We start from the raw sequence: 21495 nt of genomic DNA on the forward strand, positions 1-21495 counted from the left end.
AGCCCCACATCGGGCTGTCTGCTCAGTGGGGAGCCTGCATCCGTCCCCTCTCTCAGCCTACTTGAGATCGCTCTGTCTCTGTCAAATAAATAAATAAATAAAACCTTAAAAAAAAAAGAAGAAGAAGAAGAAGAGGGATCTTAGGGTATTTTTATGCTAAATATTAACGAGCATTTTGCCAGGAGCTGTGCTAAGAACTTCTCATAAAATACTCGATTTATTCCTGCGGGCCACTCTGTGTCGTAGTATTTCCACTGTGTTACAGGAAGGAGATGGAACCTTAGAAATTCCAATTGACTGCCGCTCGAGCGTGAGGAACCCGTCCCTGAGCAGTCCGCGGCTCCACTCGCGAGGAAGCGTCTGGGAGTCCCCCTCTGAGCGCTTCACAGAAGTTCCTTTGCGGAACAAGGAGCCTCCACCAGAGCTGGACTCCGACACTCCCCACTCCGGGTTCGCTTGGGTCGGCGGTTCTCACGGATCACCACAGCTTTGTTCCAGAAAACACACGCCCTCGCTCCCGGAGTCCGAGCCTGTCGGAATGGGATAAGGTAGAGAAATCAGCGTTTCTAGCAAATTCCGCGGGGGCTGCTGTGGGTGCTGGTGCTCCGGGGGCCGCAGCGTGAGAATCTCTGGTTTACGGGTTTTCATTTAAACCACGGGGACAAGTGTTAGTCGGGGCAGAGCCAGGATAACCGCAAACGTGCGTTAGGAGCCGGGACTCCGCTTTCCCGGGCGGTTCCAACCCCAAGGCCTGGGCGTGCCCCGAAGCCGCGGCGGCCGTCCCCTCCGCCCGGACCCCGCCGCCCGCCCTCGGCGCTCAATTGCTCTCCCCGTAGGCCCCGCCCCGGCCCCGCCCCCGACGACCCATTGGCTCGCCGGTCTCGCCTGGCGCCTCCGCCCACACGCCCATTCGGAGCCGCGGGCCAGGCAGAGGCGCTGCTACCCGAGCGCGGGATCCGAGACGTGGCTCCCGGGCGGAAGAACCATGTTGGACTTCGCGATCTTCGCCGTTACCTTCCTGCTGGCGTTGGTGGCCGCGGTCCTCTACCTCTACCCGGTAACCGCCGTCGGGGCCTCGGGGGCTCTGGCCGCCGCCCCAGCCTCTGTGTTCCCGCGTCCACGTCGCTCTGCCCACGGCGGGCCGCAGGGGGCGGGCCCGAGGGGAGGGTTCCCGCTCCCGCTGCCGCTCCCGCCGCCGCTGCCGTTCCCGCCGCCGCTCCCGCTGCCGCTGCCTCTCCCGCTCCGCTCCAGCTGCCTCTCCCGCTCCGCTCTGGCTCCGCGCGGGGGCAGCTCCCGAGCGAGGGACGCTCCGCGGGCGCGCGGGCAGCGCGGAGAGGCAGAGGCGAGCGGCGTGGGCGGCCCCACGGCCCCTCCGGCGCCGAGAGGTCCAGAGTGCACGGCCGCTCGGGTTCCTAGGCCCGTCCCCCGGGGCCTGCCTCCCCGCTCCCGGATCCCGGAGTCGCCCCGCCTCGGTTACCGTCCGCGCGAGAAGTACTCTTGGGTGGCTTTTCGGCGGCAACTCTGCCAAACCCAAATCAGGTTTTCCAGTGCGTCTGGGAGGAAACTTGAGGACGCTCCACTCCTTGGTCCTTCCCCCGAGGATTCTCCCAGCATTTTGTGCAGCGGCTGCCTTTGCCGTCCATCTTTCCCGCTGTAACGACTGAAACCCGAAGTCCTCAAGGCCCGGGCCGGGCTTGCTCTTTGCAGGGCCGCGGCGGCCCGCGGAGCCGGGCAGTGAGCGTCACGGTGGGTCAGTGCGTGGGTCTGACGGAGCGGCCGCGCCCCGGCTCCGAGTCTCGTTCCAGCCTCTTTCTCGGCTTGCCTTTGTCGGCCTCCGAGAGTGATTCTGAGAACGAAAGGAGCCGGTAGGGGAGCCGTCATCCCGTCTACAAAACAAGGGGGTGTTTTTGTGGAAAAAGTTATAAAGCTGCCGAGCACGCATCGCTGATCATGACCGAACACCTTCAGTGTTCCCTTCCAGAGCCGGCACACGGATCAGGCTGGAATATTGCAACTACACAATCCGGAACATCCAGGGCCTTTCATGGCCCCAGATCTTGAGTTTTTGATAATCTGTGAATGACACTTTGGTTCGTTAATAGAAAACAACACTTTATTTCAACCAAATACGTGTGCCAAGTAGGGTTCCGTGTGCTGGGGCTGCAGCAGTGAACAGCCAGGCAGGAAATTCTTGACTCACGGAACGTGTATTCCGGTGAGAGGAAGTAGAGAAACAAAAAACACACAGTATTTTTAAAAATTAGCATATGATGTATTATTAGCCCCAGGGGCACAGGTCTGTGAATCTCCAGGTTGACACTTCACAGCACTCACCATAGCACATACCCTCCCCACACAGATAGTGTTTTAGTGTTAAGTATTATGGAGCAAAATAAGGTTGGTGACAGGTAGGGTTGTTTCCAGAAGGCATCTGGAAGCGTCGGTCAGTTTCAAGTACAACGGTCAGTTGTTTTTTAAGGAAACTTCGTAGTGTTTTCCACAGTGGCCACGCTAGCTTTCATTCCCACCAGCAGTGCCAGAGGGTGCCTTTTTCTCCACATCCTTGCCAACACTTCTTTCTTGTGTAGAACTACGCTGTGATTTAGTTATTGCACTACTGGATAGTTACCCCCTAAAAGCAAAAACACTAATTAAGAGGATACACGCACCTCTATTCTGTAACAGCATTATTTATAATAACTGATTTATGGACGCATCACAGGTGTCCATCGGTAGATGAGTAGATAAAGCTGTGTATATACACACAACGGAATATTATTCAGCCATAAAAAAGAACGAACTCTTGCCCTTTGCAATGACCTGGCTGGAGCTAGAGAGTATAATGCTAAGTGAAGAAGTCAGAAAAAGACAAATACCATACGGTTTCTCTCATAGTTGGCATTTAGGAAACAAAATAAATGAACAAAGGGGGGAAAAAGATAAACCAAGAAAGAAATTTTTAAAAAATTTATTTATTTATTTATTTGAGAGAGAGACCGTGAGAGAGAGCATGATCGAGGAGAAGGTCAGAGGGAGAAGCAGACTCCCCAGGGAGGGAGCCCCATGCGGAACTCGATCCTGGGACTCCAGGATCATGACCTGAGCTGAAGGCAGTCGTCCAACCAACTGAGCCACCCAGTCATCCCAAGAAAGAGACTTTTAACTATGGAGAACTGATGGATACCAGAAAGGGAGGTGGATGGGGAGGAGTCAGGTGATGGGGATGAAGGATTACAGGTGTGGTGATGAGCACCAGGTGTTACATAGAAGTGTTGTCACTGTATGGTCCACCGGAAGCTAATACTACACTGTATGTTGATTATAGTGGAATTAAAAGAAAAAGTAGGATGGTCAAGAGATAAGGAGAACTTTGAGCGGAGACCTGAAGGAGATGAGGGAACAAGGCTTCTTGCTATCTGGGAAACCATTCCAGACGAAGAGAATAGCAAATGCACATCTTCAGGGGGAACCAAACTAGTATTTTACAGGAAAACAAGAATACTCGTGTGGCTGGAGTGGAGTGAGGGAGAGACTAGTCTGTTAGAATGATGGGGAGGAAGGGCAGATTTTTGTTGCAGGCTAGTTTATGGACTTGGCTTTCATTCTGAGATCAGCGCTGGAGGGTTTCAACAGAAGAGTGACATTTTAAATGTAAGGGAATTGAAATTTCGTTTTACTAGTTAAATTTAAAAAAAGTCATTTTGACTGCTATGTTAAGAGACTTAGAGGCCTGGGGCAAATGGACTGATTTTAGTCCTTAGGGAGTCAGTGTTGTTGCTGCTTATTTAAATACAGTTCACTGTACAATACAGTGCTGTTGTACTCTGCTTTCCAGATGCCTTCTTCCTCAGCCGCCGGGAGGGGTGGGCACCTGAGCGGTGACTTAATTTGGTTCATCAGTGGCTGCTCAGTTGAAGAACTGGGATTTCATTCTTTTTTTTTTTCCCCCAAAGATTTTATTTATTTATTTGACAGACAGAGATCACAAGTAGGCAGAGAGAGAGAGAGAGAGGAGGAAGCAGGCTCCCTGCTGAGCAGAGAGCCCGATGTCGGGACTCAATATGTTGGGACTCAATCCCAGGACTCTGGGATCATGACCTGAGCCGAAGGCAGAGGCTTAACCCACTGAGCCAATCAGGCACCCCTGGGATTTCATTCGATTTCATTCTTGAAGAAACTCATGGAAGGGCATATTTTTCACAGGTTCACATACTAATTTGTACAAAAATGTCCTTGGTGCATCTTATGCCAAATTATTATGAAGATTGTTCTTGAGTATTGCATGAAGGCTACAAAGTTGAAACAGGGAAGCCATGAAAGCTTTAATTTATCTACTTGATTTTCTGTTTTTGTAGCCATAGTGCCTGTTTTCCTCTTTTTCTGACCGCCGAAGTCTTCTGATGCCCTGTCTTTTTTTTTTTTTTAAAGATTTTTATTTATTTATTTGACAGACAGAGACCACAAGTAGACAGAGAGGCAGGCAGAGAGAGAGAGGAGGAAGCAGGCTCCCCACTGAGTAGAGAGCCTGACATGGGGCTCGATCCCAGGACCCTGAGATCATGACCTGAGCTGAAGGCAGAGCTCAGCCTGAGCCACCCAGGCGCCCCAGCATGACTTTTTTTTTTTAAACTGAGACAGATGGGATCATATATAGACTCAGAAAAACAATTTTAAAAAGTGCTTAATTATGTATTTGTTGATTAGAATGGATATTAAATTTTTCAAACTTGTTAATTTAATTGACACAGGAAGGGTATTAAGATTATTCTTTTAGGGGCACCTGCGTGGCTCAGTGTGTTAAAGCCTCTGCCTTTGGCTCAGGTCATGGTCCCAGGGTTCTGGGATCGATCCCTGCATTGGGCTCTCTGCTCAGCGGGGAGCCTGCTTCCTCTTCCCTCTCTCTCTCTCTCTCTGCCTGCCTCTCTGCCTACTTGTGATCTCTGTCAAATAAAAAAAAAAAAAAATCTTTAAAAAAAGATTATTCTTTTAAATACGCACCCATTTTTTGTATTTTAATATAGAAAGAAGTCTTGAGATTCAACTGAGTTGGAAAGCCTTCACTTAAGATCCTGCAGATGTCTTGGCAAAACATCTGACATATATCAACAGGATATATGGTTATATATCATATTAAATTATGTATTAAATACCAAATCATTATACTAAACTATTTTTAAATTTCTCCTTAAGGCTTCTAGACAAGCTGCAGGAATTCCGGGGATTACTCCAACTGAAGAGAAGTGAGTAGTTACTTTTCTGGGAAATCAATAGAGTTAACTCTTAATTTTTGTTATCAAAACTAAAACCTATTTTTAGATTTTTTTAGATATTTATTTCCTTTGTGTACTCTAAATTTATCTCTGGGCATACAACCTGAACTTTATTACCAGAAAGGAGGACTGTATAAATCAAAAACTTTCATTGCTTTTGGGGTTTGGCTGGTTCAGTCAGTAGAGCATCCAGCTCTTGATCTCAGGGTCATGAGTTCGAGCCCCATGTTGAATGTAGAGGTTACTTATTAATTAATTAATTAATTAATTTTAAAAACGGTTAAAACACACAAATCTTAAAAAATATTTTTTCAGGGGCGCCTGGGTGGCTCAGTGGGTTAAGCCGCTGCCTTCGGCTCAGGTCATGATCTCAGTCCTGGGATCAAGTCCCGCATCGGGCTCTCTGCTCAGCAGGGAGCCTGCTTCCTCCTCTCTCTCTCTGCCTGCCTCTCTGCCTACTTGTAATCTCTCTCTGTCAAATAAATAAATAAAATCTTTAAAAAAATATATATATATTTTTTCACTTTCTCTAGCCAGAGAGTATTATAAATAGAAAGATAATATAGAAGGTAAGAAGAAAAGAATGCCATAGCTGGTTGATGATTTAAATTAGCCTAGGATGACGTTCATTGCTTTCTCAGAATGAGATGTTGCAGAAATTGGGTCATTTTCTATTGTCTAAGTCAGATGTTCCTTGTGTATCTTTCTTACTTGGCTTCAACTGTTACAAATTCTCAAAATATCAAACAAATCCATATCTAAATATATCCAAGCAGTTTGGTAATTTGCATTTCATGCACCTCTGCTCTCATCTATTGACACAGTTAATTCAGAGTCAACTATTGTTTTTCTGGCTTTTCCCAGTTAAACTTCTTATTTTTCCAAGTTATTTTGTCTAATGTTGCTCTTTTCTCAGGGATGGTAATCTTCCAGATATTGTGAATAGTGGAAGTTTGCACGAGTTCCTGGTTAATTTGCATGAGAGATACGGGCCTGTGGTCTCCTTCTGGTTTGGCAGGCGCCTTGTGGTTAGTTTGGGCACCGTTGATGTACTGAAGCAGCATATCAACCCCAATAAGACATGTAAGTTTAATTATTTTTCTAATTGGTTGATCCTTATCTCTTAAGAATAAACATCTGTAAATGAAGAGCCATACATTGTTCATGGGTAAGAAGAGATAACATTTATTGACTGCTTTATATTATGTGCTAGGCATTATGCTAAGGTCCTTATCTCATTTAAGGCAAAGTACTGTAAAATAATTATTTTTTTCCTTCAATTTATAGGTATATGCAATAGAATCCCAATGTAAATTCCAGCAGGATTTTTTTTTTTTTAAAGAGTTCCAGGGTGCTTCTGTAGGAAACATCTAGAAAAGAATATTAATGAGGGGAATACTTATACTATCAGGCAGAGCAACGTGCTATAAAACTAGATGAATTTAAAGAATCTTGTAAGACTAGACAGATTGATGAAATAAAGTAGGTAGTTCAGTAGACAAACCAAGTATACATGATAAAGAGAGCATTTTATGGTTTGGGAAAACTGGTTAGCTATTGGGGAAAAATAAATCTGCATCCCTGCCTACTCTTTACATCAAAATGAATTCCAGGCGATTAAAATTTGAAGTCCTGAAAGTATCAGGAGAAAACATGGTTAAGTATTAAATTGGGGTTGGGTGTTGATAAACATTTTCTTACCATAACATGAGATCTAGGGCATCAAGCACAAGACAGGTAAAACTGTCTGCATAAAAATAAGAAATTTCAGTACAAAAGAACACCTTAAAAAGGATGAAAAAGAGAGAGGTGAGTATTGGCCCCATATTACTACACATGCTGTGTAATAGTTGGTTACTGTATTTCTCTAAAATAAAAGGTGCCATGAAGAAGTTTAAAAGAGATATGGGGAAACTATTTACCAGCCATTATATATAAAGTAAATAAAAACTAGTGAGAAAATAAAAATAAAATGCAGTTGTAGAAAAATGGGCAAAAACAAGGTAATTAAGAAAGAATAAATAAAAATGGCCAGCAAGCAAATGAAGATTTCAGATTCACTAATAATTAGTGGGATGCAAATAAAAATGAGAGTTTTACCTATCTGAATGGAATAGATGAAAAATATTGGCAAAACTCATTGTCGATGAGGGGATGGAGAAACATGGAATATAAATATTTTATAAACTTGGGAGAGGACGTTGATAGGATCTTTGGCTTAGCAGTGATACCATAAGGAAGTTATAAATTGATATTCATGTAAATAATATAAATTATATAAATATAAATATTCATGTAAATAATATAAATTGATATTCATGTAAATGAGAAAAGGTGTGTTAGTATTATTTACAATAAAAATTTGAGAAAGAACCTAGATAGATGTTCATCAACAGACTAATGGATAAAGAAGATGTGGGAGATATATACAATGGAATACTATGCATCCATCAAAAGAAATGAAATTTTGCCTTTTGCAATGATGTGGATGGAACTAGAGGGTATCATGCTAAGTGAAATAAGTCAATCAGAGAAAGACAATTACCATATGATCTCACTGATACAAGGAATTTGAGAGGCAGATGTTGTGGGCGGTAGGGAGGGGAAAAAAATGAAACAAGATGGGATCAGGAGGGAGACAAACCATAAGAGACTCTCAGTCTCACGAAATAAACTGAGGGTTGATGGGAGGTGGGGGAGGGATAGGGTGGCTGGGCTATGGACATTGGGGAGAGCAGGTGCTGTGGTGAGTGCTGTGAGTTGTGTAAGACTGATGATTCACAGACCGGTACCCCTGAAGCAAACAAGACATTATATGTTAATTTAAAAAAATTAGAAGCAAACTTAGATGTTTTTCTTTTTCTTTCTTTTTTCTTTTTTTAAGATTTTACTTCTTTGACAGAGAGAGAGAGAGAGAGGGAGGGAGAACAGGAGAGGGAGAAGCAGGCTCCCCACCAAGCAGGGAGCCTGATGTGGGGCTGGATCCCAGGACTCTGGGATCATGTCCCAAGGTGAAGGTAGATGCTTAACCAACTGAGCCACCGAGGCACTCGTAAACGTTTTTCAGTGGCTGAATAAAAAAACATATTCAGGCTTTAATATGATGACGTAAATTTATTTTATTTTGTTCACCAGTATCTGTTATAGCCTACTCTATGCCAACACTAGTTATAAGCCATTTACACATATTATCTCATTTAATCCTTAGAACAACCCTATGAAATAGATATCAGTGAAAACGGAGATACAAAGAGGGAAAGTCATTGACCCAAGGTTGCCCAGCTAATTAGTGACAGAGCTAGGACTTGAAGGTGGGCAGTCTGGTCCGAGTTTGTGCTCTTCATCACCAGGTTTTCCCCAACATGGAAGGATGGCTCTGTCAGGAAGTACAAAGATGAGTGAAACCAGACATGGTCTCTGCTTCTGTGGAGTTTATAGTGTAATTTGGGGAGTAGGGGAGGCATGTAAACATTATTTAAATGACCACACTAATGACCTGGGTGAAGTGCTCTGAAAGAAGGGCTTGTATTCTTTACAAAACCTGACATGTGTTTTGTCTGTCTGTCTCCGTTAAGTAATGTTAACAGCTATAAAAAACAATCTTGAAAATGTTCAGTGGGATCTCTCTGGCGGAATTTAGATGAATTTTATATTCTTTTTATTTTACTGTTTTAATTGTTTATCATGACAGTGTATTTTTTGTATGAAAACAATATAGTCATTAAAGAAATACTTAAAAATTAAATGAAGAAGAAAACGTTTCTGAACTCAGCTAAATAATTGTAACCATAATACTTGACCATTACAACAATTTTCCTTTAACATCAGTGGAATGAGCTTTTAATAAAGTCAAAGATACTGTTTTCATGTAGGTAGAAAACTTATGTTAAGTATTAATGATTTATAGTGGAATTGCCAGTCAGGATATGGTATTCTTGCCAATTCTTAACTGCCTGTTCATATCTAGGAAAGATATGAGAGGAGTGGGAAAAAGTTGCCATGCTGTCAGCTGCCGCCCTGTCTCCCTGATGTGTTTGTTTTACTGCTGGAGTTTTTATTGTTACAGTTTTGTTTTCTGAGTCACTACTTTGACGCACAAATGTTTAATTTGTCTGTTTCAGCGGACCCTTTTGAAACCATGCTTAAGTCATTATTAAGGTATCACTCTGGTGTTGCAAGTGTAAGTGAAAACCACACAAGGAAAAAATTATATGAAAGTGGTGTGACTAACTCTCTGCGGAGTAATTTTGCTCTTCTGCTAAAGGTAAGGTGATAAGAAATTTGGCCCAGAATTCTATAATACAGGTAACAGTATATTTTTGACTATTAGTGTGTCTCCCTTTGGTACTTTTTTCCTTGTCTCTCTCTCTCTCTTTTTTTTTTTTAAGATTTATTTGTTTATTTGAGTGGAGAGAGAGAGAATGAGCATGCATGGCAAGGGGGAGAGGCAGAGGGAGAGGGAGAGTCTCAAGCAGACTCCCTGCTGAGCATGGGTCCCACTGCCAGGCTTGATCTGACAACCCTGAGCTCATGACCTGAGCCTAAGTCAAGACTCAGATGCTCAACTGACTGAGCCAGCCAGGCCCCCCTTTTACTTGTCTCTCCAAGGTGATTTTTATTCTTCTGAAATTCTGAAACAAAACAAACAACAGAAATCTAAACACCTGTACTCCCTGTGTAAGTTGGAATGATGTGATTACTGGGCGTTTGCATAGACAAACTGAGTCATACTGGGAGAGGGGCCTGACTTTTTTAAGAAGTTCCACTAATGGGGTACCTGGGTGGCTCAGTGGGTTAAGCCTCTGCCTTCAGCTCAGTCATGATCTCAGGGTCCTGGAATCAAATCTCACATCGGGCTCTCTGCTCAGTGGGGAGCCTGCTCCCCACCCCCATGTGCCTCCCTGCCTACTTGTGCTTGCTCTCTCTCTCTCTCTCAAAGAAAGAAAGAAAGAAAGAAAGAAAGTAAGTAAGTAAGTTAGTTCCACAAATGATATACAAAGTTTGAGAACAATACTAATCCATACTATTTTCCTTTTGACCCTAAAGATCCTTACCTGAGCCCTGTGTGCTACCTGACAGTTCTCTGTGTCCCAGTAGGACTGTTCCAGATCTTCACCCTTACTCTAGTATTGCGAGTCCTGACGACCTCTTTGTTTGTCACAGGTGGCCTTGCCTCCTGCTTCGCTGAGACCAGAGTCCCTTACCTGTAAGCTCCCCCAGTATCCTATTTCCCCACCAACAAACTCTATCCATCTCAATCTTTTGTTCTTCTCATTTTAAATCTTAAATAATCCTTTCTTCTGTTCAAAACTCCATCCATTTGTGGAATTATTAATAAATGGTTGCGGTAGAAAACATGGAAAGTCGAACTTTCAAGAAATCATCCATAATTTCACTATAGATATATGTGTGGAAGAGATCATACTGTACGTACAATTTTATAAAACATCTTATGGGGCATCTGGGTGGCTCATTTCCTTAAGCATCTGACTCCTGATTTCTGCTCAGGTCATGATCTCAGAGTCCTGGGATTGAGCCCTGCCTTGGGCTTCACACTGAGTGTGGAGTCTGCTTGAGGATTGCCCCCTCCCTTTCCCTCTGCCCCTCCCACTGCTCATCCTCTCATTCTCTCTTTCTCTAAAAATAAATAAATCTTTAAAAAAAATCATAAACATTTTCTCATGTCATTAAAATTTTTCCAGAAATAACTAAAATTATGCTTACTTTTCTGATAGTCATTTTACAAAATATGGAAATATTTAGGAACGTCCTAAGGAAAAAAATGAACAATTTTAATGGTATCCATTACTCAGCTATAACCATGTTTAACGTCTTAAAATCCTTCCTATCATTTTAGTGTTTTCTCTACACAGTAGAACTTTAGTCAGCATCATACTATATGGATAGTTACAGACTCTGAACTTTTTTTTTTTTTTTAAGATTTTATTTTTAAGTAATCTCTACACCCAACATGGGGCTTGAACTTAAAACCCTGACATCAAGAGTTAGATGCTCCACCGACTTAGCCAGCCAGGCGCCCCAGATCCTGCATTGTTATTTGCCATTTTATTATAAGCATTTTTATAGCACTAAGTGTTCTTTGATAAATACATTTGGAAAGAGTCTCTCATGTCACTTTTACCTTCCAAATATCTTTCAAATTGGTCTTTCAAATTGGTCTACTTCTGTCTCTCAGCACGGCCACATGCTAGTTTAAGCTTCCGTAGGCTTACCTTGATAGTGTATCTCGCTGCCTTCTCTCTGCCCTTCTCCCCTACTCGGTTTTCTGTCCTCTACAGGGATTCTCAATTTCTTTTTAGGACACGTACCCCTTGTAGTTTTGGCAAAACCTGTAGATTCCTTCTGAGAATAACATTTTAAAATGTGTGACTATAAAGGAAAACAATATAAATACAAAAATATTATTTTTTAAAAACTTGGAGTATTTTAATATACGTATATCATTATTAATGCATTAAATAACGAGATCCGGGGTGCCTGGCTGGCTCAGTCAGTTAAGTGGCTGCGGCTCAGGTCCTGATCTCAGGGTCCTTCCTGGGATCAAGCCCTGCATCGGGCTCCTTGCCCTGTGGTGAGTCTGCTTCTCCCCCTCTGGGATCTCTTTTGCTCGCTCTCTCTCTCAAGCAAATAAATAAATAACAAGATCCAGCAGTGCTTCCAAAATTTCCATAATTTTAATTAATTTTTTTTATGTTTAATGGATTCTGTTAATTCTGTTTAATTTTTTTTTTAAATTCTAGTTAGTTAACATATAGTGTAATACTAGGTTCAGGTGTACAGTATAGTAACTCTGTACATCACCCGGCGCTCATCACAGCAAGTGTGCTCCTTGATCCCCCCTCCCACCTCCTTTCTGGTAACCATCAGTTTGTTCCTATAGTTCAGAGTCTGCTTCTTTTTTTTCCTTTTAAGATTTTATTTATTATTTATTTGACAGAGATCACAAGCAGGCAGAGAGGCAGGCAGAGAGAGAGAGAGAGGGAAGCAGGCTCCCTGCCAAGCAGAGAGCCTGATGTGAGGCTCGATCCAAGGACCCTGGGTTCATGACCCGAGCCGAAGGCAGAGGCTTTAACCCACTGAGCCACCCAGGCGCCCCAAGAGTCTGTTTCTTTGGTGCTTAGTGGCTCAGTCAGTTGAATGTCTGCCTTCAGCTCAGGTTGTGGTCCTGGGGTCCTAGGATCGAACCCCATATTAGGCTCCCTGCTCAACCGGGAGCCTGCTTCTCCCTCTCCCTCTGCCACTCCCCCTGCTTGTGCTCTCTCTATCAAATAAATAAATAAATAAGTCTGTTTCTTGGTTTACCTCTCTTTTTTCTTCCCCCTCTTTGTTCGTTTATTTTGTGTCTTAAGTTCCATAAATGAGTTAAATCATGTACTATTTGTTTTTCTCTGATTTATTTTGCTTATCATAATACTTTCTAGATCCATCCATGTGGTTGCAAATGGCAAGATTTCATTCTTTTTTTTTATGGCTAAGTAATACTTCATTGTGCATATATATATGTGTGTATGTGTATGTCTTTATGTACACACACGTACAGACACACGCACACACACCATCTTACCCATTCATCAACCAGTGGACGCTTGGGCTGTTTCCATAATTCAGCTATTATAAATAATGTTCCTATAAACATCAGGAATGTATGTATTCCTGTGAATTTGTGCTTTTGTATTCTTTGGATAAATACCTGTAGTATGATTGCTGGATTGTTGGGTACAAAACTTCTATAACTTTTTTTTTTTTTTTTAAGATTTTATTTATTTATTTGACAGACAGAGATCACAGGTAGGCAGAGAGGCAGCCAGAGAGGGGGAAGCAGGCTCCGGGCCGAGCAGAGAGCCCAATGCGGGGCTTGATCCCAGGACCCTGGGATCATGACCTGAGCTGAAGGCAGAGGCCCTAACCCACTGAGCCACCCAGGCACTCCCAAAACTTCTAGAACTTTAATGATATTATGAGGGACAAAACCATTATTTTGACAGTTTTAAAATAAGTGTAAGATGATGTGAACATACTTGAAATTTATATTGCTGACAGCCAAGGGCCTATATTCACAATTAAAAGAAATGCTAAATTTCAATTAGAGGTTAGTAAAAAAGATTTTTCTCCCTCATTCAAGTTCATGAACTCCTGCATTGTAGGCATAGACCCTTTGGTATCTGTGGACTTGAGGTTCAAAACCCTTGAAAATATATATTTTCAAAATGCATTTCTTTTTTTTTTTTAATCTTTTTATTTTTTTAAAAGATTTTGTTTATTTATTTGACAGACTGAGATCACAAGTATCAGAGAGGCAGGCAGAGAGAGCGGGGGAAGCAGGCTCCCCGCCGAGCAAAGAGCCTGATGCGGGGCTCGATCCCAGGACCCTGGGATTATGACCTGAGGCGAAGGCAGAGGCTTTAACCCACTGAGCCCCTCAGGCACCCCTCAAAATGCATTTCTTTTTTTTTTAAAGATTTTATTTATTTATTTGACAGAGAGAGATCACAAGTAGGCAGAGAGGCAGGCAGAGAGAGAGAGGAGGAAGCAGGCTCCTTGCTGAGCAGAGAGCCCGATGCGGGACTCGATCCCAGGACCCTGAGATCATGACCTGAGCCGAAGGCAGCGGCTTAACCCACTGAGCCACCCAGGTGCCCTCAAAATGCATTTCTTATTTTATTTCTCCCTTGATCAAAAACCTCCACCAGCCTCCCTTTGCTCTTGGAATGAACTCTTGAATATTGAAAATAGTTTTATTTATTTATTTATTTTTTTTAAAAGATTTTATTCATTCATTTGAGAGAGAGAGAGACACGTAGAGAGCACAAGCAGGGGCAGAAGCAGACTCCCAACTGAGCCAGGAGCCCAACACGGACTCAATCCCAGGATCTGGAGATCATGACCTGAGCAAAAAGCAGACACTCAACCATCTGAGCCACTCAGGTGCCCGTATTTAATGCAGTTTTAAAGACCATTTATGATTTAGCTTGCCTACTTTTCCAGTCTCATTTCCCATTCTCCTTTGTGCTTGCTTATATACTAGCCACACTGGTTTTCTTTTAGTTCTATTCCTTCCTCTCTCCCATCTCAAGGCCTCTGTATATCCTGTTCCCATTGCTTGGATTGTCAGTTCTGAGCACCCACACCCAGTAAATGCATGTTCATCTTTCAGCTCTTAGTTTGAATGTCACTTCCCCAGGGAAGCTGTTTCTGATCATTCCACTGTCCCTAGATCTTTTAGCTGGTGTCATGACAGTCTGTACTTACCTTTACAACACTTTCCAATTTGTTAATTACGTTTTAGATAATTCTTTGAATGTCTGTGTCCTAAAGTGTATGCTCCATGGAGGGAGGGTCTATTTCAATTATGTCTGTATATCTGGCTCTTGGTGTAGAATAGACCCTCAGTAAAAATGAGTCTAGCTCTTTTTTTTTTTTTTTTCAAGAAACATTTTTCTCATTTAGCCTGGCTAACTCCTCCTCTAGTCCCCAGTATAGTGATGTACCCTTCTCTGTACACCTTCTCTAAATTACAGTGACAATCTGTATATACTTACATGACAAAAACTGATTTTCTTATCTCTCTCCCTTCTTCGATTGTGCTACTTTTTTCTAATGTGTGTGCTTCACAGGAAGTTACTTATTTTGTTCTATGTTTAATGAAGCTCATTGGAAAGAGCATTATTTTATAGTGTGAAGGTGAAGCTTGGCCAAAAGCTTTGAATCTTGCTTCTGCCATTTAGTGTCTGCTTGATTGTGTGTTACTTAGCTTTTTTGTGAGCTTTCATTTCCTCGTCTTTTTTTTTTTTTTAAGATTTTATTTATTTGACAGAGAGAGATCACAAGTAGGCAGAGAGGCAGGCAGAGAGAGAGAGGAAGGGAAGCAGGCTCCCTGCTGAGCAGAGCGCCCGATGCAGGGCTCGATCCCAGGACCCTGGGATCATGTCCTGAGCCGAAGGCAGAGACCTAACCCACTGAGCCACCCACACACCCCGCATTTGCTTATCTTAACAACATTTACTACATTACAAATTGCTGTGGGGATTATGTGAGACAATGATGTGAAATACCTAACAACAGGTTTTAGGACACAATAACTTCTCAAGAAATACCTCTCCTTCCCCACACCCCCCGAGAAGTAGATTTTCCTGCCATTTATTTCCTGATCATCCTTCTCCCCCAATTCTTCTGTTCTCTTAACATTTCTTCTTGCTTTTCCTGCTTCTCTGAAACACTTCCTTTTTAATGTTTCCTACTTACATAACACATTCCCTCTTCCATGTGTGAGTTGTTTTTGTTTGTTTTTGTTTAGTAAGCTCTGTGCCCAATGTGGGACTTGAACTCAGAACCCCAGGATCAAGTCACATGCCCTGCCAACAGCCAGGTGCCCCTCATGCAGTGTTTTTATAGTTAATGGGCCTATAGCTGTCTCATTTAGAGGGTTACATAGAAGACTTTTCTGACTTTTCTGTTCTGTAGAGTTAAATCCACATTCACTCCCAAGAGCAAAAACACACCCCGCTTCTTTTTTTCCCTCCCTATTCTTGCATTACATAAAATAAATAATTTTTAAAATCATGGGAATAAAGGAACAGTTATAGAATAGTATAATGACCATCCATATTCTTCTCATCAAATTTTAACAGTTACCAAATTAGACTCCGTCTTTATCTCTGCCCCTACTTACCTCCCTTATCTTCTCTCTAGAGTATTTTAAAGCAAATTCCAAACATCATAGTAATGAGGACATGCTCTTTAAATGGCCTAGCAGTGTAACTTTTTTGAGTTATAGAATGCCTAATAGTTATTAAGAGGATGTGTTATGGACTCTTAGCCACTTTTTAAAAATAGCATTTGATAAATGCTTAATGCCATTTTTTCCTTATCAGAGGTCTATTTGAAACTCATACTTCCTATTCAAGGCTTGAGACTGGCTTGCTGAGTTTACTGGAAGCATTAATTAATACATTGGCTCCTCTCTGCAGTTTTCCTCCTAAAAACAAGGCCTTTCACCATGGCTGGATATTGATTAGTCTCTTTCCTTCCAGCTCTTAAGTCTCCGGGGCCATCAGGAGACTTGTACACCAAATCCCCACCTCATTATTATCATTCCCGTCTGGTTCTCAAGGTTCTGTACTGACTGTGTTCACGTCACGGTCTCTAAGCCTCTCGGGCTGACTTCTCCGGTTGTCATGACTCTTCTGTCATCCCTCATTGTCCTCCCTGGAAGCAGTTACATTGCCTTTCTCTAAGCATTCGCCAGTCAGAATCTTCCTTTCTAGTCTGTTTAAACACCTAACATTTGTCAGTAAACAACATCTTTTTGTATTTAATTGTATTTACTATCTCCAAGGAGTTTCACTTATTTCTCTTTGCCTTGCTTTCATTGATAGGGCTGCATTTTTCTTTTTAGTAATATTTACTGTTAAAAGCCTTAATTACTCTTCTCCACTTCAAACTAAGTTTTTCTAACTTTTTTGTTTTTAAAGATTTTATTTTTATTTATTTGACAGAGAGCACAAGTAGAGAGAGAGGCAGTCAGAGAGAGGAGGAAGCAGGCCCCCTGCGGAGCAGAGGGCCCAATGCAGGGCTCGATCCCAGAACCCTGGGATCCTGACCGGAGCTGAAGGCAGAGGCTTTAACCCACTGAGCCACCCAGGCGCCCCAGTTTTTCTAACTTTTTAATCTTCTGTCAGAGGCTCCATTTCCCAGGCTTTCACTCTTTTGTGTTGTTGCTCTGTACTCCAGATTTTTCTCTTCCTGTCTAATTAAAGGCGAATCAAGATAGAAAATTATTTCCCAATTTTCATGTTTCTTCCATCACATTTTTAAATTCTGGTCCATCGATTGGGTCCAAATGTAAGAAATGTGTTTTGGGTTCATATTGTCGACCCCACGGTACAAGCCAGTTACTCCGCTTAGGCATTAGTGAGAAGTGCCGCTAAATGTTTAATTGGGAAGAAGGTGATTGAACAGTGCAGCTGTCAGAGCACCGTCCTCCTCCCTACCGAGAGAGACTCTGCTACCAGAGTCACCACCCCAAAGTAAGTTGTATACTTCATGTTGACATAATAAACCTTTTGCCTTTGTTTGTTGTTGTTGTTGTTGTTCAGATCCGAGTTCTGTGTTCTGATTCTTCTCTAATCCTCTCAAACCTCATCCTCTGACTTCTGGCTCCTTCCTGTCCTGACCGGCTCTGCTCCAAGGCTGTGCGTAAAGCTCCACTTTTATTCTGTGAGTGTGACTTCTCTCTTCCCTATGCTAAAACCGCATATTCTCCTGTTACTTTTGGGGGGAAATTCTGATTTAACAAGTATTTTTGGATTTTAGTATTTAGGACTGTTGTCCAGAATCCTCTTAATTGACAGCTTGTAATAGTTAATAGTGAAAATTACTGAGTTTGTTGGTTTAATTGCTTGTATGAACTCATTAAAGCCTCACAACTTAGAAGTAGGTATTGTTATTTGCCACTTTAAAAGGTGGTTAAATTATTTAGCCCAGGGTCATATAACTAGTAAAGAGTAGGACCAGGATATCATCCCATTCTGGCACATTGTTTCTCTAGCTTGGTTCTGCGACCCCGAGATGTAATTTTGCTTGGCTAGTTTTTTTCCTTCCTTTTTTCAAAATCTTTTTTAAGCTTGTGGTCACAGTAATACCCTAGCGTAAGTTGGAGTTGAAAATATGCGCTTCTCGGAAATTCTAGTAAGTTTACGATAATTACCTAAAGATTTTTTGTGAAAAGCAAGTTTGTATTCTTTCTGAACAACTGATATATATCTTAAAATCTTATCTGTTGAATTGTAAGTCTGCCTCCAGGTACACTTATATCTCAAACCTTATTTCTCTGTAATATAATTAATTTTATGTTGGTTGAAATTGGCTTGGTATTTTTATATGAACATCCTGAAGGTGTCTAAATTCTATTGTATCCTATGACATGTGATAAGATTAATAGCATACATTTTCCAGTTCTTTATACTTCGTATGTCATAGATAGTCTTTACAGCTTATATAGCATATAAATATAGTTGGTAAAGGAATAGTCTAGCATAGACACATTCCTCTCATTCAGCCACTGGGTAGTTCTGTCTTTCATGTAAGTGCACATCTACCACACATGAAAAAATTGGAAGGGATTGTCTAAAAAGAGCAGTCTGTTAGGAATGAAAGGATTTATCATAGAATTAGACATTACTACCAATGATAAGTCAGTATGGAACACTGAACTCTCAAATGAAGCTCATCAACAGGTAGTTAGAATTTTCATCTACCATAAACTGGTCAGGATTCACAAACTAAAAGAGATTCACGCAATCCTCTAGCCGATGTACTAGGTATATGTGCCTAGAGAAAAATCCTGCCTGAGACTTTTATATTTTCATAGTTTTGTAGAGGACTGTACAAAACAAGTAGATGTAGCCATGGGCATATCACTGTGCAGTTATGTGATGCAAGTGACGGTACTGGTAACACAATTTTTATGGCCAAAAAAAAAAAGGGAAAAAGAAAAAAAGACTTTACCAGCACTTAATCTGTTAGTTATATAATCAGCAGTGATCTGTGGGAAAATAGTCACAGTTCAAATCTCTGGTAAGTAACCCATTGTCTTAATAGGCTAGAGGATACCATTTGGGTCCCAAATTTGGTGTTCAGAAATACCATCTACAGCTTTTTTTCCTGTAATGTATAATGTCTCATTTAAGAAGGCTCGCCAGAAAACGGTTTGACTACCTATCACTCAAAACTAAGGAAAGATGCACCCCGGATTTCATTTAAAAACCAGCTATGTACAGAAGCTTTTACACACTATTAAGAAATATAGGAGCACCTGGGTGGCTCAGTGGGTTAAGCCTCTGCCTTCGGCTCAGGTCATGGTCTCAGGATCCTGGGATCGAGTCCCGCATCGGGCTCTCTGCTCGGTGGGGAGCCTGCTTTCCCTTCTCTCTGCTTGCCTCTCTACCTACTTGTGATCTCTGTCAAATAGGTAAATAAAATCCTTTTTAAAAAAAAAAAGAAAAGAAAAGAAAAAGAAATATAAGCTCCAAAAGAAAAATGGCTAAAGAAGTGAACATGCGGGATTGGGAGGTAGACAAACACCATAAGTGACTCTTAATCTCACAAAACAAACTGAGGGTTGCTGGGGGAGGGGGGTTGGGAGAAGGGGGGTGGGGTTATGGACATTGGGGAGGGTATTTGCTATGGTGAGTGCTGTGAAGTGTGTAAACCTGGCGATTCACAGACCTGTACCCCTGGGGATAGAAATATATGTTTATAAAAAATAAAAAATTAAAAGAAGTGAACATGCAGTTCATTCAAGAAAACATGTAAATGGCCTTTATGGCTACTGCTTTTTGTGTCCTGTGTAAGGTATGTTTTTTTATCCTAATTGTCATGAAGATAGTCACTGAAGTTTTGTTTTGAGACTTGTTCTGAGACGTATTCTGAGAATCATCTTTCTTCTATTGTACTGTAATGTTACCTTTATCATAAACTAGGTGATTGTGTACGTCACTTGATTTATGTGAAGTTATCTTCACGTGTAATGAAAACTTCCAATCCATGGATGTGGAAGAGTACCCTTCCACTTAACTTTGGTCCTTAGTTTTTCTTAATAATTTTTTTTTTCTTTTCAGTGTATAGGTCTTGTACATCTTTATGAAATTTACTTCTAGGTACTTAGTGGGGTTTTGATGCCATCATGAATGTAAATGTTTTTAAATTTCATTTTTTGTTTTTGCTGATGTATATAATTGATTTTTGCATATTGACCTGTTAGTCAATCACCTTGCTAAATTTCTTTATTAACTCTAATGGTTTAACCTAGTGTCTGAGATTAATGGACAGTTCTATTTCTTTTCCAATTCTAATGCCTTTTCTTTCTTGTTTTATTGCCAGACATTCTGTGACATTTTCAATGTCTTTAGGCTCTGGAGTACCTTCCCCAAGAAAAACTTGGTTAGTGTTTCTAGAGGTCTTTATCATAGTGGGTCCAGTCAGAAGAGAGAAAGCACACAATTACTTAAATAGGGAAAGTTCAATATAAAGAATTATTAAGTACAACAGGGGATTGGAGTAGTGAGAGGTTGGCTGGTCAGAAGTGACGAGAACTCTAAAGGATATGGGAATAGCAGGTAGAAGGAGCAGTCATTGATTCTAGGGCTGAGAGGGCCCACGAGAGATCCCATGTGCCCAGGACTGAGCTCCAGACTGTTGGAGAGGGCATAGCTGTGTATGGCAACTCTTGAAATTAGATTCTTTATCATCCTCAGAGTTTGCTCTTGGTGTTTGTTGTGGGATATTGCTGCTTGCTTATTGAGTGTCTTTCCTGAACTCTTTTGGTAAGGTCTGTATTCTTCTCATGTGTGGCCATTGAAGTGTCTTTGGTTAGCCTCATGGTCAGCTGGCGTTTTGACAGATTTAACCTTAAACACTTGACAAAAGAAAAGTAAAAAGAGGGGCCCCTGGGTGGCTCAGTGGGTTAGTCGCTGCCTTCGGCTCAGGTCATGATCTCAGGGTCCTGGGATCGAGCCCCGCGTCGGGCTCTCGGCTCAGCAGGGAGCCTGCTTCCCTCTCCCTGTCTCTCTGCCTGCCTCTCTGCCTACTTGTGATCTCTGTCAAATAAATAAATAAATAAATAAATAACCTTTTAAAAAAAAGAAAAGAGAAGTAAAAAGAAAAAATTATCTTCTAGTATTTGTAGATTGGCTTTGCCTTTGGGCCTTCCTTTAACACTTATCTGGGCCTTTTATAAATCGACTTTTTACTTCCTACTTGATTGGAGCCAGAGGATCTGTCATATGTGAAAGTTGAGTCTTCTCAGGCCTTCAAGCATGTGTCCTGCTGGGATGTGTATGGCTTTCTTAATCCCCTGGTATAGACAGAAGCTTTCAAAAGATTCCCACATTTATCTCTTGTCCTAACCGCTTCCTTTCCAGGCTTCTTTGTCTGTTTATTGCTTGTTCTGAGTGTTGTTTCTTGCCCCAGCTGCTGTGCCCAGTACCTGTGCCTTTAAATGTTTTCGGCAGAAGCCACCCAAGAACGTGTCCTTGGGAACACTGCAGGAATATTGGGTTGTCCAAAACAAAGGGAGGTCTTTGCCCCAGTACTTGACGGGAGGTGCCAGGCAGGTTGAGACTCATAACTACAATTCTTGGAGAATAATGTCTTGATTTCTTCCTGGCGCTCTGCACCAGGGATGTGGACTGCTGTTCTCACAGCT

General features: G+C 41.9%; 1 protein-coding gene across 2 annotated transcripts in view; it reads left to right on the forward strand.

Annotated features, from left to right (window-relative positions):
• The first annotated feature begins 924 nt into the window (after nucleotides 1-924).
• Nucleotides 925-21495, forward strand: part of LOC122902216 (cytochrome P450 20A1) — a 58209-nt gene continuing 37638 nt past the window's right edge. Inside the window, exons 1-4 of one of the 2 annotated variants that reach the window (XM_044241355.1) lie at nucleotides 925-1057; nucleotides 5191-5240; nucleotides 6187-6353; nucleotides 9392-9534. In XM_044241355.1, coding sequence (XP_044097290.1) covers nucleotides 986-1057; nucleotides 5191-5240; nucleotides 6187-6353; nucleotides 9392-9534 — 432 coding nt within the window. In that variant the 5' untranslated portion in view covers nucleotides 925-985. Of the gene's footprint in view, nucleotides 1058-1728; nucleotides 1747-5190; nucleotides 5241-6186; nucleotides 6354-9391; nucleotides 9535-21495 lie in introns of those variants that run through there. The other variant, XM_044241356.1, reaches the window with a different exon arrangement.

Source organism: Neovison vison, chromosome 3 (genome assembly GCF_020171115.1).
Source record: "Neovison vison isolate M4711 chromosome 3, ASM_NN_V1, whole genome shotgun sequence".
Taxonomy (NCBI): domain Eukaryota; kingdom Metazoa; phylum Chordata; class Mammalia; order Carnivora; family Mustelidae; genus Neogale; species Neogale vison.